Source organism: Eupeodes corollae, chromosome 2 (genome assembly GCF_945859685.1).
Source record: "Eupeodes corollae chromosome 2, idEupCoro1.1, whole genome shotgun sequence".
Classification (NCBI taxonomy): domain Eukaryota; kingdom Metazoa; phylum Arthropoda; class Insecta; order Diptera; family Syrphidae; genus Eupeodes; species Eupeodes corollae.
In genome coordinates this window covers 5,005,851-5,023,305 of record NC_079148.1, presented here as the reverse complement: position 1 = coordinate 5,023,305, position 17,455 = coordinate 5,005,851, and the positions used below count along the sequence as shown (strand labels likewise).

Genomic DNA, 17,455 nt, shown 5'->3' with positions numbered 1-17,455 from the left:
GCTTTCTATATGCTACCTTCATATTCTGAATTAAATTTTGATTAATCGGCTGCAATATTGCTGTACAATTAGACGAATCAAAGTTTTTTCGTCTTCTTTAGGAGATGGGGCATTATCCAAAACCAAAAGTGCTTTCAACGGCATGTTAATCTCTTTCAAAAACTTTTTCACACTTGGAATAAAATTATTGTTGAACCAATTAAAAAAATCGTTGTAGACATCCACTCTTTTTTGGTAGCTTTATATGCTACTGGATATTAATCTTTTTAAAAACCCTCGGATTAACTAATTTTCTGATAACTAAGAGTGGTAACTTATGAGTTCCTGAACATGGCATAAAAGTAATGCGAACTTTTGAAAGTGTCAAAAACATAGAGGTGTCCGGGCTAGCGAGTGTCCGGACTAACGAGATGCACTGTATAAGAAATTATATGTAAAAATAAACCGATCAAACTATTTTCAAAGAAAAAAGATTAGTAATAAGAAAACCACAGTTCCAATTTTATTAAAGTCCTTGCAGCATTTTAAGATGTTAATATCTGTATAAAAACCAGGAAACAAATTTGTCTCGAATGAACGTAAGGACGTAGATACGCATGCACATACATCTCCCTAAAATGTTTGGATTTAGATTCTAGGAACTTTGAAACGTAGAGAAATTTCAAACATTGTTACTCGACAAATCAAACCAATTACAATTAAATCAAATGCGTTGTCTCTAGAACAAATACAAAGGATATGTCCGTTGTTACGTCAGCATGTTCGCAATGCCTTTGATAGTCGGCTAAATCTCAATACCAGCCTACGATGTCGAGTTCGAAAATTGTATATGTTAAAAATTCAAGTGACGTCTTTCTTATAAATCAACAAAACTGAAACACATAAAATATTTGCCACCTCAAATAATTTGCGAACAAAAGATTGTAATAATCCATGATAATTGTATGAGTCGAAAAATAACATGTTTGACATTATGGTAAAACTTTAATAAAAATTTAATTTTTTCATCAAAAAATAAAAATCTAAATGAATTCTACCAGAAATGTATAACAATGCTAAGTCTTTTCTAGAAAGCCCTAACAAAAATACTAATTTAGTCGGACTGGTGGGCATTTCGGCGTAAAGAAAACAATAGAAAAGACTAAAAAGCGGTACTATTGGATTGGGTGTTCGCAAGACGTAGAGAGACATTGCCAAAAAAGAAGAGAACCAGCGACAAGGAATCGGTCAAGAATGCAGACAGTGCATGTAGGTGCCCCATTTAAACAAGCTGCAATAGACATATTGGGACCGTTACCCGTCACCACTCAAGGTAACAAGTATGTTTTAGTTTTTTGCGATTATTTTACAAAGTGGCCTGAGGCTCTACCTCTACCGAACCAGACTGCAGAGGCAGGAGCAGAAGCCCTTGTGGTGCACGTTTTTTCTTTATTTGGAGTTCCACTGCAACTACACTCGGAACAAGGAAGAAATTTTGAATCGGAGATTTTTAGACACACATTGAAACTTCTTTGTATCGATAAAATTCGTACTACTCCATTGCATACACAGTCGGATGGGATGTGGAGTAATTTAATCGGACGCTCTTAGGCTATATTGCCAAATATACAGTCGATAACCAGAAAGATTGGGATACCCATCTTCCGTTTCTACTTCTGGCTTATAGAACTGCTGTTCATGAAGCAACGAAGCAGACACCCACATTCCTTACATTTGGGCGTGAGTTTCATCTCCCTACACACCTACAACGTCTTCGAAGCACGTAGAAGACTTATCCACGCGCTTAGAAACCGCCTATGCTTTTAATCGAAAACAATTGCTCGAATATACTAGTAGAATGAAGGATCGGCATGATCTCAATGCTAAAGCTACTCAGTTCAGTATTGGGGACAAAGTTAGGTTACACGCTCCAAAGAGAAGAAAAGGCCTTTGTCCAAAACTTCAAAGCGATTGACATGGCCAAAGCTAGGAGATGTGCTATACCAAATAACTAAGGAAGGAACGAACAAGCCTTAAGTTGTTCATAGAGATCGGTTATTTCTTTGACGTCAGTTTTTGTAGGTGAAAAATTTCTTAAGACATCGTTATAGTTCCCGACTGAGGACAGTAAATCTTTTAAAGGGGAGGCAGTGTAACAATTTGTTGTCATATCTAGGACATTATTAGTAAATTTCTACAAGATGTCAAAATTGAGATGACAGCTGAAAAAAAGATAGGAAATAAGATGGCAGGAAGTTAAAGAACGTGGTCAGGAAAAGAGCGAATTCCTATATCCTATTTTTTCCTTTTTGTACAAAAAACCCTCTATTTTTATAGAAATAAAGAAGTTAAAATTTGCTTATTAAAAATTCGTTTAATTGTTATTTTCGACTAGCGCAACGACTTTGTAACATCTCCTTAGGGCTTATGGACAGATTGTTGGATTGAGAATCGGCTTTGACTCTATTTGAACAACGGTATTCTTCGGGATCCAAATATCTTCTTCTGATATGTTGGTGACACATAGCTGAATAGTTCCTTGTTCAACACGGCACAGAGAACTCGAAATATCAATCATTTCAATGGCGTCTACTGGTGTTACAAGTACAATGTCTTCATCTGGTCCAGAAGTCATCAGGTTTATCCAACAACCTGATAATGCTGTAATTGGTCATCGTTGGAATCAGAAGCAAGAAGTGTTTAGTGTTTTCCTAGTTTAAATAAATTGTCTCTTCACAGACATATAATGTGTTATTTTTGAAATTTATTTCACAAGAGTTTTGACGCAAAAAGTGTAATCATCGAAAATTAAAACAACGTACATTAAATGTTTTGTTGAAAACTGTCCAATCCTAACACGAACTGTCACGATTCCTTCAACTGGTGCCGTGTCGCCAGTAACAATTTGTATGGTTGCATATGAAGCTTCTATAGCAGGGCGAGATATCAGCTTTTGTAATACTCTGGGGTGTATAATAGTCTGGGTAGCACCCGTATCCGATATCAGTATATCGGATGGATGCAACTGGAGGGGTAGATACGCTGGTTTTCTCCACTATTTCGGCCTCTGAAGAAACAGTGGATTCACATTTCCCAAATTTTGAACCTCGCTCGGCGAGTCGGCACGGGGGCCGATTCGAGCTTCTTCGACGTCAAAAGTAATGCATTGTTCCTCCCGACGAAGTGTAGTATTTTTGCGGAGCTCGCTAAGTGCCACATAAGTAACGTCATTGTTGTCTTTTCTTCGCACAAATCCATAGCCAGTCCGATGAATCAATTTATTTTTTCCCTTGATTCCTACCTCTAAAATATTTGATTGTTTTGTTTTCGCATTGGTATTAGGACTGGTACTCTTTGATAGATTTTTAATTATGGGTGCTTCTTGTTTTCGTCACGACAACTTTTGGTCCTCTAAGTTGTGCGCTTTTCGTTTCCCGACTGATATTCACGAGAATAATCCTCCGTTTCGGAAAGTACAGCCTCTGCGACACGAATTCTCCGACGGTTTAACAGAGTGGCGGCCCGACTGGCCTCTTTTCTAACGGACGAAGATAAAGCCTTTTCCAAGGAATCAGGAGTAGAATCTCTCAGCCTTTGCTGTAACTCGACATCGAAAATTCCATCTATGAACTATGCTAAAGCGATTCGATCTTTAGCTCGATCGGGACAGTCCGGAAAGGCAAGGTAAACGAGACGTTGAGTATCGGTGGCCAACTCGTTAAGAGATTCTTTCGGTTTCCGATCCCGACCTCTTGGTTCGGAATGGGCTGTTGACTGTTCATACTCGTTGCCGAATCTTTGACTTAAACTAATATCTAGGCATGTAAAATCATCTCGAATGTATGGTGGAAGCGTGTCGAAGTAAGCAAGTGCAGTCCCTCGCAGATAAGCATCAAGGTAAAGCGCTTTTAGCTCTGCTGTCCAGCAATTTACTCTTGCGACAGCATCAAAGTGAAGGCGATAAGATCGCCATGGTGCTTTGCCATCAAACTCTCGCGGATTTACTTTAGGACGCTGGGGAGCTGGTGACGAAATGCTGGTTGACTTTGACATCTTGTAGAAATTTACTAATAAAGTCCTAGATGTGACAAAAACTTGTTACAATATTGATTTAACTTCTCAAATAATGTACATGCATAGACACATATGGCTATCGAAACAGAAAAAAGCTACAACTTAATTATTAACACTGTCTTGTTACAAAAAGTTGCATTTGAAATTTTTTTATCAGGAGAGTTGAATCCCTGCTGCTTTTACTTGTCGGCTTGACTTAAAATAAAAAAAATAAATATGAAATTGTCTTTTATTAGCATCTGTCACTGTATCGCTTTGTTCAGCAACGCGGTTTCAAACAGAAATTGCATTTAACAAAACTTGCAAATTGGTAAAATACCACTTCATCTGAAATTTAAAATTTTAAAATTAGCAAAAAATACAAACATTTCCAAACTTAAGCTTTTATTCCAAATTCATTATAATTCAGTGAAGTATTTGCTTGCAAACTGTATTGAACTAAAATAGTTAAATAAGCAATTAGAAGCGAAAGAGTAGTCAAACACAATTTGTTGTTAATTTCAAATAATCCAAAAACATCAAAACATAAGTTTTCGAGTCTCATTTGTTGTAAAAACAAGTCAACCTGCAATTAAAAAAAAACTTATCTTTACACACTTTTCAACAATGATGGCTTCTTAATACACTTACACTTCTATCCCATCGAATATCAATATCAGAAAAATAAAATTCCCAACCCAAATCCTGGGGTATTTTCGAGCGTTGCTTAATCACATCCATTATCATTATGAGAAACATGAAATCTAGAAAATGGAATATATTCACCAGCAGAAGGTTCCACAAAATAAAGCCCTGTGTTATGTACATTACGAAAATAAAATGAACATTCATAACTATTACGATAAGTTCGTAACAAAACGTCATAAACAAATGTGTCTTGAAGAGTTCATGAAATTGATTGGTTACTCTGAAGATTTTCGTATACAGAACTGCACAAGCGTCAAGTTTATCTGAAAACTCACACAGCACTTGCATCTTTCGAAAAGATGACAAATTTTTAGCTTGAACTGTCTTAATGTGGTTCACAAACTCTACCATATGATTCCCAATATTCGAATACATCCCCAAGACCGTCAAATAACCATAACACAATAAATCCAAAGCGACACGAACTCCAAACCAAGCTATGAAGCCAATGAAGTAAGCCACAATGAAAACGAAACCTTCGTCAAGTGTCCTCATCAAAGTCACTACCACCACGTACAAATTGCTTACAGTTCGACAAAGAACAATGAAATAAAATTCCGAACCGAAGATATTCCGACTCCCTGTGATTTTATACAGGCAAACAAATACACCACGAGTCCGATTTATTACGTTGATAACACCCTTATGGCTAACAACGTTTACTACTATCAATATAAGCGATATGAAGGCAACAGATCCGGACAACATTACCGCAACTATTTGGTATTGAGTGTTTCCAAATAATGATGCAAATTTAAGGATGTATGGAATTCCGGAGACATTGCAAGTGATACAAAACAGCCGTAAAATAACTGAGAAAATGAGAATTTTCGGAGAGTATACAACTCGAAAACGATCGTCAATGGTGAATTGCATCAATCCAAAAACTAAGCCATAGTAGTACATGGTTTTGAAAACCACATATGACTTCAAAAACTTTCGATGTTTTTTTAGCTTCATTTTATTTGAACAGATAAGTTTGACAAGAATCTGTGACGAAAAGTTGCAATATAACTTCAAAAATTGAAACGAAATATTGAATTTTCTACGACTCAGTAGACTGAAAATGGGGACAATTACATTAATTAATAAAATTGCTAAAATTAATCGATGTGTAGGGTGATGATGAGTTTTTAAATTATTAATGGAAAACAGATACGTTATAAACGTTATGCATTATTTTTTTCTAAATTTCGTTTAAATTAACCTATTGTTAGAATTAAAAAAACGGCGGGGTGGATAAAAGGCGGCAAATTTATTTCAAGGAACTTAACTGTTTGCAATAGTAACTTCAATTGCAGTAGTTTTTAAATTCGATGACTTTGAGAAAGAATTGCCATACAGTGGCTAATTTGTAAAAACATTCAATGTTATACACAAAAAAGTTTTCATATTGTTTGTTGATTCATATTACTGCTACTTTTCTAGGTTCTCAAACCTATTAGGGTTATGGGTGATCCCTATCAGGAAAAAAGACCAAAACTAATAAAACGCACCATGGTAATCGGTTTTGTCAATTTGTTTGAGATCTCTTCAACACCTCCCCAACCTTTACGATTCCTCCTCTACTGATTTTCTCCACGTACTACTCGGTCTTCCGACTCTTTTGCCTTCTTAAGTGAGGATTCCAATTCATTGTTAGTTCTATTTATCTTTTCAAAGAGTGTCCAATCCACTGCAACTTGGGCCTTTGTTTAATTCTTCATATACAATTGGGTCAGAAAAGCCACCTTTTAATGTAGGCCTGCAATCTTTTCGTAATCGTTGCTGTAACTTTCTAGGTTCTGCAACCAAACGGCAGTTCTTATTAGAAATTTGGGCAAATCTAACCTTCTACTTTGAGTAGGATCAATACTTCCAATATGCTGAAAATACTTTACTTCATCTGCATAAGTCTGCATCGTTTATATCTGGATGTGTCAGGTATGACACGTTTCCAGCATCATGGATGTACGGACATTCCAAGGAGCTAACATCGACTCGGACCACTACCTCGTTGTAGCCAAGCTAGCACTTCGGATTTCCAGACCCAAGGCAAAACAGGGAGGTGCTGGGAGAAGGTACAACGTCGAACGGCTACAATCGCCAGAGATCGCCAAATCCTTTTCCGACCAAGTTACAAGTAACCTCTCTCCAAGTTTTCTGCCGCAAAAACCAGTGGCAACATTGCCAAGAAGCAATCAGTGAAGCCGCCTCTGATGTGCTGGGTTTCAAGCAGCCACCAATAAGGAATCCTGGTTTGATGAGGAATATCGGCTGGCAAATGCAGCCAAACAAGAGGCACGCAAAGCGGCGCTGCATAAAAGGACGAGAACTGCTAATGAGCTCTATGAGCAGAAGAGGCGAGAGGAACGCCGACTTCTCAGAAGGAAAAAGAGATGGCATGAGGAGCGTGCTGTCCAAGATGTTGAGGGGTTTAAAAGCAGGAATGAAGTTCGAAAGTTTTTCGAAAGGTAAAACGAAATTCATAGGTACATAAACCTAGAACCGAAGGCTGCAAACACGAAAGTGGAAACATCATAGTGGAACCGCAGTCAATGCTGAGGATATGAAAGGAACACTTCTGCAGACTGTATAACAGCGACGACGAACTGAATTCCGCTGTCAGGCAGGATGATCCATTCAACATAGAGCCAACAATCCCGACCTCCCGTCCTCTCGACTTAGACGAAGTAAAGATTGCCATATCTAAGCTGAAGTCTAATAAAGCCGCTGGAGCGGATGGCTTGAATGCCGAGCTCTTTAAAGGAGACCCTCTAAACTGGACCAACTATAGAGGAATCAGTCTACTTAACATCGCCTATAAAATCTTCTCTGCGTAATATGTGAACGTCTAAAGCCCATCGTCAATAACCTAATAGGTCCTTATCAGAGTGGTTTTAGACCAGGAAAGTCCACCGTTGATCAAATATTCACACTACGGCAGGTGCTGGAAAAAAACCAAATCAACACTCACCATCTTTTTATAGATTTCAAGGCCGCATATGACAGCATCTACAGAGACGAGCTGTATAGAGCCATGTCTAGTTTTGGCATCCCTGCCAAACTCGTCCGTTTGTGCAGGATGACCATGGAGAATTCACGCTGCTCCATAAAGGTTGGAAACAACTTAATAGAACCTTTCGATGTCAAAAAATGTTTTAGACAAGGTGATGCGCTGTCATTTGATTTTTTTTAAATCACGCTTGAAAGAATAGTTCAGAGCTCACACTTCAACACTAGAAGCACTATCTTTCAAAAGTCTGTCCAATTACTACATATGCTGATGACATTGACATAATCGGAAGAACTCAGCGTGATGTCAATAGGGCTTTTGTTAGTATTGAGGCAGAACTGGCAAAAATGGGTTTAACGGTTAATGAGGGCAAAACAAAGTACATGTTGTCGTCAAAAAAGGACATACAACACTGAGACGCCTTGGTCAAAACGTCACCATCGACAGACTTAACTTTGAGGTAGTCAAGGACTTCGTCTACCTAGGCTCCGCTGTAAACGCAGAAAACAACACCAGCGCTGAGATGAAACGCAGAAAAACTCTTGCTAACCACTGTTTTTTTGGACTAAGAAAGCAATTGAGTGGTAAAGTCCTCTCTCGAATGGACCAAAGCGTTGCTATATAAGACCCTTATCATCCCCGTCCTTCTATACGGTGCAGAAGCATGGACTATGACAAAAGCGGATGAAAGCACCTTGGGTCGGTTCGAGAAAAAAGTTCTTCGTCTGATCTACGGTCCCGTATGCATCGAAGGGGAGTGGAGGAGAAGATGGAACAACGAGCGTTCGGGTACAGCGACGAAGACTTAGCTAGAAGGGTAAAAGTCCAACGACTAAGGTGGCTGGGTCACGTAGAGCGCATGGAAACCAATGCTCCCACCCGGAAAGTCTTCGAATCCGCACCCACAGGACAGCGCAGTTGAGGAAGACCGCGGATCAGGTGGTGCGCACAAGTGAAAGGTGACCTCACCAAACTTGGAGCGCAATACAGGAGACATCTAGCTAGGCACCGAGCTAGATGAAGAAGTTTGTTGGGCGAGGCCCTAGTTCAAACAGGACTGTAGCGCCACCTTAAATAAGTAAGTCAGGTATGTTGTTAGAGTCAACCTTATTACTTCCATTACTGTCAAGGCTGCCAGGACGGCATTACTGATAACAAATTAGAATATAAACAAAGACAGAATGCATCCATGTTCTGACTCCACTTTGGACTTTAAACTCTACTAACAGGTAGTTACCTCAGAAACGTGAAATGTTGGCCATTTATAATTAGTCGCCTTTATAGTAATCTCATTTTCCTAAAGCCCGCACTTCGTTTAAACTTTAAAGATATCATATTAACAAGCCCTTGAGTGTCCCTTAATTATTAAAAAAAAAAGTAAAGAGGCGGGGATACGACCCACACTCATAACTTCCCATCAAGTCTGTCGATTTGTCCTGCTTAACAGATTTGTAGGTTTTCGTGTTTTTTTTTTTTGAAACAAGTGTCAGATGAATTATTTTTAATACTGAAATATTTTCCATAGGATTTAATTTCAAATCTATTTTTACCAATTTAAGTAACATTTTTTTAAAGTTTGGAAAAACTTAATTAATTTGAAGTAAATGTCTTCTATTATTCACGAGATATGAAGAACCGAATATCAATTTTGCGTACTATTTTTTGTAGATGTTAACACTTTTTTTATGAAAAAACGGACATTTTGCCTTCTATACAAAATTTACAGAATGTCGAAAACAATATTTTCTCTGAGATTAAAATAGATCGAAGCCAATATCTCAATTTTTTGAAAAGACAGTTGATTCAAAAATCAATTTTTACCAAATTTTAGTAATGTTTTTTCTTATTTTTTTTTTTGTAAAAAAGCGTTAATTTGATTTTTTTTCAAAATTTAAAGGATTGCTAACAACAATATTTTTCAAAAGAAAAAATTAGTTTGAAGCCCTGATCTCAAAATTTTGAAATTTTTTATTAATTTTGTGTAATGCAGGCCTAGCAATGCATTGGAATCCGCTCACACAAGAAGGAAGAAGACTTGGACGACCGAGAAGCACACGGCGCAGGCCAGTCGAGGTGGAATCAGCGTCACTAGGCAAGAGTTGGAGAGAGCTGAAACACGTCTCTGGAAACCGTACCCGGATTAACCAAAGTATTTACCTTTTTTTTAAACTGCTATTGTAAAAAAACCACCCACGCAATTTTCTTAAGAGCCCTTTCTGCATATTTATGAATTATTATCTGTATAAAAGAATTTATTTGAAGTCGATATCTTTACTGGTTCTTGAGCTAGGGAAGACGAAAAAAAACGTAGCGAACTTACGGACGTACGAACGTATGTACACACGCACGCACAGACGTCTTTCTAAAAATCTTTTATTTCGACTCTAGGGACCTTGAAACATCGCGAAATGTCAAAATTTTCAATTTGACAAATCGGAACCATTACGAAAAATTCCTATAGGAAGTTAAAAAATAAAAGCACTAAAAAAGCACTACTTAATGATAGTAAAAATGAATTTTCGATTCATAATTCTTTTCAAAAAATAAAGATATTGCCGCTAAGCTTATACTTCCACTTTTAAAAAAATGCTACTTAAATTAATAGAAATTGGTTTCAACCAAAGATGTCGATAACAGAAACAGATATTGCATAATAAAACTTATTTTATCATATGAAATATATTTTTTAACTTTAGTAACATTTTTAGACAAATTTAATTGACAACTTTTTACAATACACGAAAACCTACAAAAACAACAAAAAAAACTGATAAGAAATGGTTTTCAACTCAAGCATAATATTAATATTTCGGAAAAATTAATATTATTAATTAATATTATTAATTTAATATTTCGGAAAAATGAGTGTGGGACTCATCCCAGCCTCTTTAGCATAATGTTTATGGAATATATTGAAAAAATCAAAAAAAATATGTTGAAAACGTGAATTCTATAAATTTGAACAAATATCGGAGCTTGGGTTCAGAAACAACGAAACTCTTCAACGTATTTTTAAATACCATGAAAGCATAACATTCAATTTTTTCATAGTCTCATAAAGAGTCAAATAAAGACCTTAAAATCATGTCATAACTTATGAGAATTTCTCAGAACTAACTGAGATACCAAAATGATTTCAAGTCTTTCTGAAAGATTTAGATTGGTTCTTTGTAAAATCATTATCAATTTTTGCTAAAAACTGTGTGGGTTTAAAACATAAGCTTCATTAGCTTAAATTCACCATAGTATATTGTGTTTTAATAAAGCAATTAAAATGGCAAAAAAAAAGTTAAATTTTTTTAATCAGTGCTATCTTCTGCAATCATAAACCTATTCAATTGATCAGCACTGTAATTATTTTCATAAGATATATCCTAAGATAACAATAATTGTTGTTCTCACTTAATTTAATTAAGAATAAACACAATTAATTTTATAAGCATAAGATTCTTTGTTTTTCTTTCTCAGATTATAATTTTAATTGCAAATTTTATTCATTTTTCATTCACCTTCATTTTCTTATTCTCTCTCTTTGTTTACACTTTATTCAAGTACCTGAAAAAACAACATAAAATAAGAATAAGAATAAGAAAAACTTATTATTCAAATATCGTTTCATGTCGATTCAATTGATATTCACACTGCAAATAACAACAATACTTTTTATTTTAAAACCACAATTTTCAAAGAATAAATTTAACTTATTATGTCATTTTGATTGTGAATAATTTAATCGGAAAGTGTTGATTTTATTTCATTTGTTTTTGATATTCCTTGTTCTGGCAATGATATTTATAGGTACTTATACTGTTGGAAGTTTTAATGCTATCCTTTGCTTATCTACTTTTCGTTTTTGTATATACCTATACCCTACCCAGGCATATCTGACTTAAGAATAAGTCACTGTCGAGACCTTGTCGAATGCAATAATGGATAATTTATTTTTATTTAATGACTTAAGTGATAAAATAGTGATGAAAGGTTTTTAAGGTTCAGGGCTCCTCTTATGCTCAAATACCAATTTCTTAAAAATATTCTTTAAAATCCTCAGAAAAGTCTTCATGCCTATCAATTCTCAATTCTATAAAGAGTGACTCTGTTCGACCACTCACTGACCCTTAGTAATTGAAAAGTAATTTAATCATTCGCATTCAAAAGACATTGATATCGCCAGCGAGTGAATTTCACTTGCTTCGAGTATTTTGCGGTTTGTTGTTTATATTTTATCACTTACAAGTCTGCCTTATAGCCTCATGGATGCTTAGTTTAATCAAGTTCGTCCTAGGCTACGGTTCAAGTCACTGACAGAAGATGTTTTTGAAGCTATTCACGCTCAGTGTAGTTTTCGCGCTTCTTTTCACCACAGCAAACACGTCAAATGTTAGACGAGTGAAACGTATAGTTGGCGGTAAAGCTGCCCCACCGCCGACTCCCGATGATCCGGTTGTGTTTAGCCGGAAGTTCAATCGTGCCGCTCGAGTTGAAGGTTTCCGTAACAAAGACACCGGAATTTACTCATTCCTCGGAATACGTTATGCCGATCCACCGGTGGGAATGAATCGCTTTGCAAGGCCAAGATATCGCCGTTTAGAAGGAGACCTTAATGCCACTGCTTTTGGCGCACCCTGTCCTCAGCCACATCCTCGGAATCCAAACCTTGTAGTCGGCAAGGAAGATTGTCTTCTTTTGAATGTCTACACTCCACAAATGCCCGATGAGACTACCGGCCTTCCCGTCTATTTGTGGATTCACCCGGGAGGTTTTCGCTATGGCTCTGCAGCTCAATATGACGCCATGCCTCTGGCCCAAGGGAAGGTTATTTTCGTTCCGGTTCAGTACAGGCTGGGGACTTTGGGGATAATTGGTGATGGATCGAAGGAATTCGATGGAAATTTGGCAATGTTCGATATGGCTGCTGCCCTGAGATGGGTCACAGACTATATTTCGTTTTTCGGTGGAGATCCAAAGCAGATAAAGGTTATTGGGCATGGATCTGGAGCAACTAGTGCAATGTATCTATCGATGTCTCGCTTGCCAAAGAGTGGATCGATCAGTGGTGTAGTGGCGATGTCGGGATCTGCTTTATCTGAATACGCTGAAGATAAGGAACCAGTTCAATCAGTCGAAGAGATAGCCCATATAAACGGTTGCTCAACTTCAAATGAAACTGAAATTGTTGAATGTTTGAGGGGTGTAAGTTGTCTTAGTATAAAAATATCAAGTCCAAAATCGACTTATACAGTATTTTTGTGTGTATTTCAGAAAAGTGTAGAAGACATTGTGATGAAAGACTCCGAGGTTCAAGCCGAACGACTTTACGGCCGTGCAATGATCAAGGGTCTTTCGGGAAGTGTTGGATTCAGTCCACATGTTGAACAAGCTGATGACGGGAGAGGTCTTCCGGGACTTATCACTGTTCATCCAAGAAGTTCTATAGAGAGTGGAAATTTCTCAAATATCCCACTTCTGATTGGTGTAGCTAAGCAAGAAACTGGAAACGCTATAACTCCGAAGACTATCAATGAAGGATGGGGATCGGCTAACGATCTTTTGAATTCTCTGGTAGAACCTTTGGATGGTTTGAAGGGATTTCTGAGAGTTGATAATATTACTGGAGTTGTAACCAATACGGTATTGCCAGGAGTAGAGGGCTTGAGCTTGGGGTTGAATGATATTCTTAATGTTCCAGAATCCCTCAATCCTCTACAGATTCTTTCAAAGGTATGAACAAGAAAATCGATAGTAGTTTTTATATGTTATGATTTGTGGTATTTTTAGGTCATTGAATCAACGACTGATGCTTTATTCAACTTACCAGCAGTTCTAACTGCTCAAACCTGGGGAAAAACTGCATCAGCATTCCTCTACAGCTTCGAGTACAAAGGATCAACATCTAAGGGCATCAATTTTCTACGTGGGCTTCCCATAGTTTCCGGCACTGACGATCCAGAAAAAGAAGAAGACTTTGTCGCTCATGGAGATGAGCTTGGCTACATGTTTGATGCCAATGACATTGAAGGGAATCCATTGCCAGAGGCTCGTCTCACCAAACCAGAGGATCTGAAAGTTCGACAGAATTTAGTTTCGTTGCTTGTGAACTTTGCAAATCCCAAGCGAACCGAAGGAAACTTAAATAGTCTCTTCCGAAGTGTAAGCTCAGGTGGAAAGGGTATGCCTTTTATAAAAATCGACTCAAAATTGGAATTTTCAAGTGATTTTCGAGCTTGTGAAATGTTGACGTGGGGTGTTCAGTTAACACCATCAATTTCATGCAAAGGCTTTGCTGACTCCTTGGGATCGGTGACAAGTATTGTCAATAATGTCACCAATGTTCTGACCAATCCATTAGGCTTGGGCTCAAATACAAATACAAATCCTTTGACAAATGTCCTGAACTTGGGCGGAAATAATAACAATAATAATGCCAACAGACCTTCAACTGGTGGAAACAGAAATAATCCGAATAATCGCGACAGGCCCCAATCACCATCAGGCATCGGAGGATGGTTGGGTTGATGAGAAGAAACAATTATTTTTATTCAAATATTGGAGAAATAAATTTTTAATTTTAGCATACCTTAAATTTTATTGATTTTCTTGGAAGAAGTGATCATTTCATGGTCTTAAACTGTTTTCCAGGAACCGATGTGTAAAATAATGCTTCGACAGAAGTTGGGAGATATCTTAACATCTTGATATTTGAGCTGTAGTGAACAGTAACTTTGAGTTAAAAAGAAATCATTCAATCTAAAGATTTTAAGACATTAATCCATTAAAAAAAAAGTTGGAGACGATTTTCGACTTCCTTAATCTTTATTGTACTAATTCTTTGAAGAACTTCGCACTCTTGACCAAATTTTATTAGCTTCAAGTTGGCAGCATCTTTAACGAGCTTATTAATAAAAATCAAGCGGCTATTCAATGCTTTTGTTTCTAATATATTGTTGTTATTGCAATGTTATCAGGCTTATTGCTGTTTTAAAATGAACCTATTTATTTGTAATAGCTGCTACACAACTTTTGTTGCTTCTGTACAGTATTGTCGCAACCATAACTTGATTTATCCAGCTTATACGTGACTTCTCTCATGCTTTTAATAGATCTATATTAAAGGCTATCGGGAATAAAATTTACTAAGGAGTTACCCTATTTAGGAAATTCTCAAAATCTTTGAATTTTTCTTATAATTGTAAATTAAAATAGTGAAATATAAGCTTAGCCTTAGATGCTTTAGAAACTTAATTATGGCTATTACCAGTTTTGGAGGATGGAAGAAGTTCTTGAAATAATTTGATCAACATAAGGCCTGTTTCATTCAAAACGGTTTCGTCCGTACGGTTAAATTTCTTAGACGAGTGACCAGATAGCGGAAGCACGGTCTTCATGTCTTTTATTAGGTTTTTCAATAAGAGCTCTACAAAAGTTTTTTTTAAATAAAATTAAAACGGTTTAAAATGCTAATGAAATTTTTTATTCCTGTGAAATTACGTTTGATATTAATTTAACTCGATATTAATATAAGAGCATGCTTGCATAAGTCCAATTTACAACGGTACTGCCAATACAGCTTCAATTCTACGTTCATATACGTTCGAAGTTCATCAATCGTTGCTGGGTTTTTGGCATAGACCATCGACTTGACATAGAAAATAGTCTAACCTCGCCAAATCGCACGACCAGACGGACAAACTTGGTGGCTTGAGCACCATCCTGTTGGACCTAAATGCCATCCAAGTCCGTATCATCCAATTGGGGCCAACATTTTTCGGTTACTATTCACAGTAACGTGCCGATCATCACGAAAGAAGTACGGCGCCCGCCGACCAATAAACAATGATGACTCATGGAGTACGTGTCGATTGCTGCCCGACCAATACCGCATATTTTGTTTATTGACGAAGCCAATTAGCCAGAAATTAGAAGCAGCGCTGAAGATGATTTTTCGATGAAAATCCGAATCATTTTCCGAGCCCAATTCTCGAACATCCGACACTTTTAGTGGTCAAGCGGTCTTGCGTCAATTTATTCTTGTAACGACGTCACAGAGATGCCCAACGCTTGAGAACGACGTGTGATAGACACATTTGGGCTTTCTGCAAGTAAGGCCTCAGCTGCAGTAATATTCTCGACACTACGCGCACTTCTTTTCTCACTGGCACGGGAACATTTTGTACTGTACAATTTTTCCACTAGCCATTTAATTGTTGATCTGCTAGGAAGGTTATAAGGACCATAAATTGGACGTAGTGCTCTTAACCGAGGCCACTGTCTTTTTCCATCATGAAATTTCAAACTTTACTGTAGAGAAATATCAAAAGAGCGGTAAGAAATATGGCGTCGTTTGCTGTCCCTGTCGGTCTGCCTTTGTAGCGTAGGTGGCTGTTGAAAAATCCTGTAGTTGTTTTAGTAAACGAATAAAAGCTTGAATCTCTTAGAATTAATTTAGACTGATTTCTGCATTACGATCGATTTAAAAAAAACCGTCTCACCAACTGAAATATCAGTGGCCTAAGTTATTCTACGGATTTCAACTATGCGAAAGAAACCGTAGTGTGTCAAATAGTCTTTGAGGTGTATAAAGGATAAATCAACTTTATTTTCCTTCCAATAGGATTTTTACATTGCAAATAAACCCAAAAAGAAGATATGCCCGTACTATCTGTGTTTCTTTTTGAACAAGCGAAACACCCTGTAGAAATGGACAAGTAAACATTCCTCCAGGAACTTTTCCACTCTATAATTTAGACTTATTGCACGATTGCAGCACTAATCCATGCGGACTGCAACACTCAATTGGCTTCTCCGGTGACAATGCTTACATTGCGTCGCGTCGTGTCGTTGTTCGTTCCGCAATTATTATACCGCGGCTCTCGCTGTGCTTATGCCTATAAAACAACACTTATAATGTTGTTCCGCTCCGGGGTGGACACGATCACATACTCGAATTTCATGTGTTCGATTTCCCTGCATCATAATATTATACACCCCTCCCACGTTTCAATATATTTCTAGAACTCTGTTGCCCTGTTCGGCTCTTCAGCGGTATAAACCAACAAATTGCTTATGAACGCAGCTATATATAGAAACTCCAACTCCAGGGACTGATCCAACAAATCTATCTTCCCATAGCAAAAACAAAAACAAAGGTTAAACACAGACACCACACTGAGTTTCCATAAAGCAGGTTGCTCGCATTGCTGCCTCCTGCGTCCTGCGTTCTGCGTCTGATGCATATATAAGAGCATAAAGTCTATTCCACCAATCCTACCATTATTGTTATTAATTTGTAATTTTGCAATCCATTTGTGGTGCACCATCATCCATCTGGATGCAACATATACCTACGCTACGTATATCTTCTGTTTTGTATGATATTCAGCGTGCAATCGCTCGCGCCAAACGAATCCATAACCTAAAACTAAAATATTGCGCTCAGAACTCTTAACTCTTAAGCCCCATAAATTACGGGTCCCGTGATGGCGGACGACCATTGATTCTGGGTCTGGGTGCTGCTGGGCTGCTATATAGCTGCTCAAGCTGAAGCTGATGTACATTTAGAGCTGAACTCTGCCACAGCACAAAAATATAATGCAATGGCAATGGTTTGGATGCATGCGGTGGCATGGATGGCGCTTTGCAAAATAAAAAAAAACTCTGCAAAGACCAAAGACAAAACAATCTGAGGGATAAACAACACAAAAAAAAACATAAAAACATTAT

General features: G+C 37.4%; 1 protein-coding gene across 1 annotated transcript; it reads left to right on the top strand.

Moving 5' to 3' along the window:
• Positions 1–11,965: 11,965 nt before the first annotated feature.
• LOC129946322 (carboxylesterase 5A-like) lies at positions 11,966–14,311 on the top strand. Its single transcript, XM_056056460.1, has 3 exons — positions 11,966–12,928; positions 12,998–13,456; positions 13,514–14,311. The coding sequence occupies exons 1-3, from the start codon at positions 12,047–12,049 to the stop codon at positions 14,249–14,251; spliced, it is 2,079 nt and encodes a 692-aa protein (XP_055912435.1). The 5' UTR covers positions 11,966–12,046; the 3' UTR covers positions 14,252–14,311.
• Positions 14,312–17,455: the final 3,144 nt, after the last annotated feature.

Bases quoted from the DNA above. Each gene is read 5' to 3' on its own strand.
- LOC129946322 (XM_056056460.1), top strand. From the start codon at position 12,047: ATGTTTTTGAAGCTATTCACGCTCAGTGTAGTTTTCGCGCTTCTTTTC. The intron at 12,929-12,997 runs GTAAGTTGTCTT...TGTGTATTTCAG, and splicing joins TTGTTGAATGTTTGAGGGGT to AAAAGTGTAGAAGACATTGT. The intron at 13,457-13,513 runs GTATGAACAAGA...TGGTATTTTTAG, and splicing joins CTCTACAGATTCTTTCAAAG to GTCATTGAATCAACGACTGA.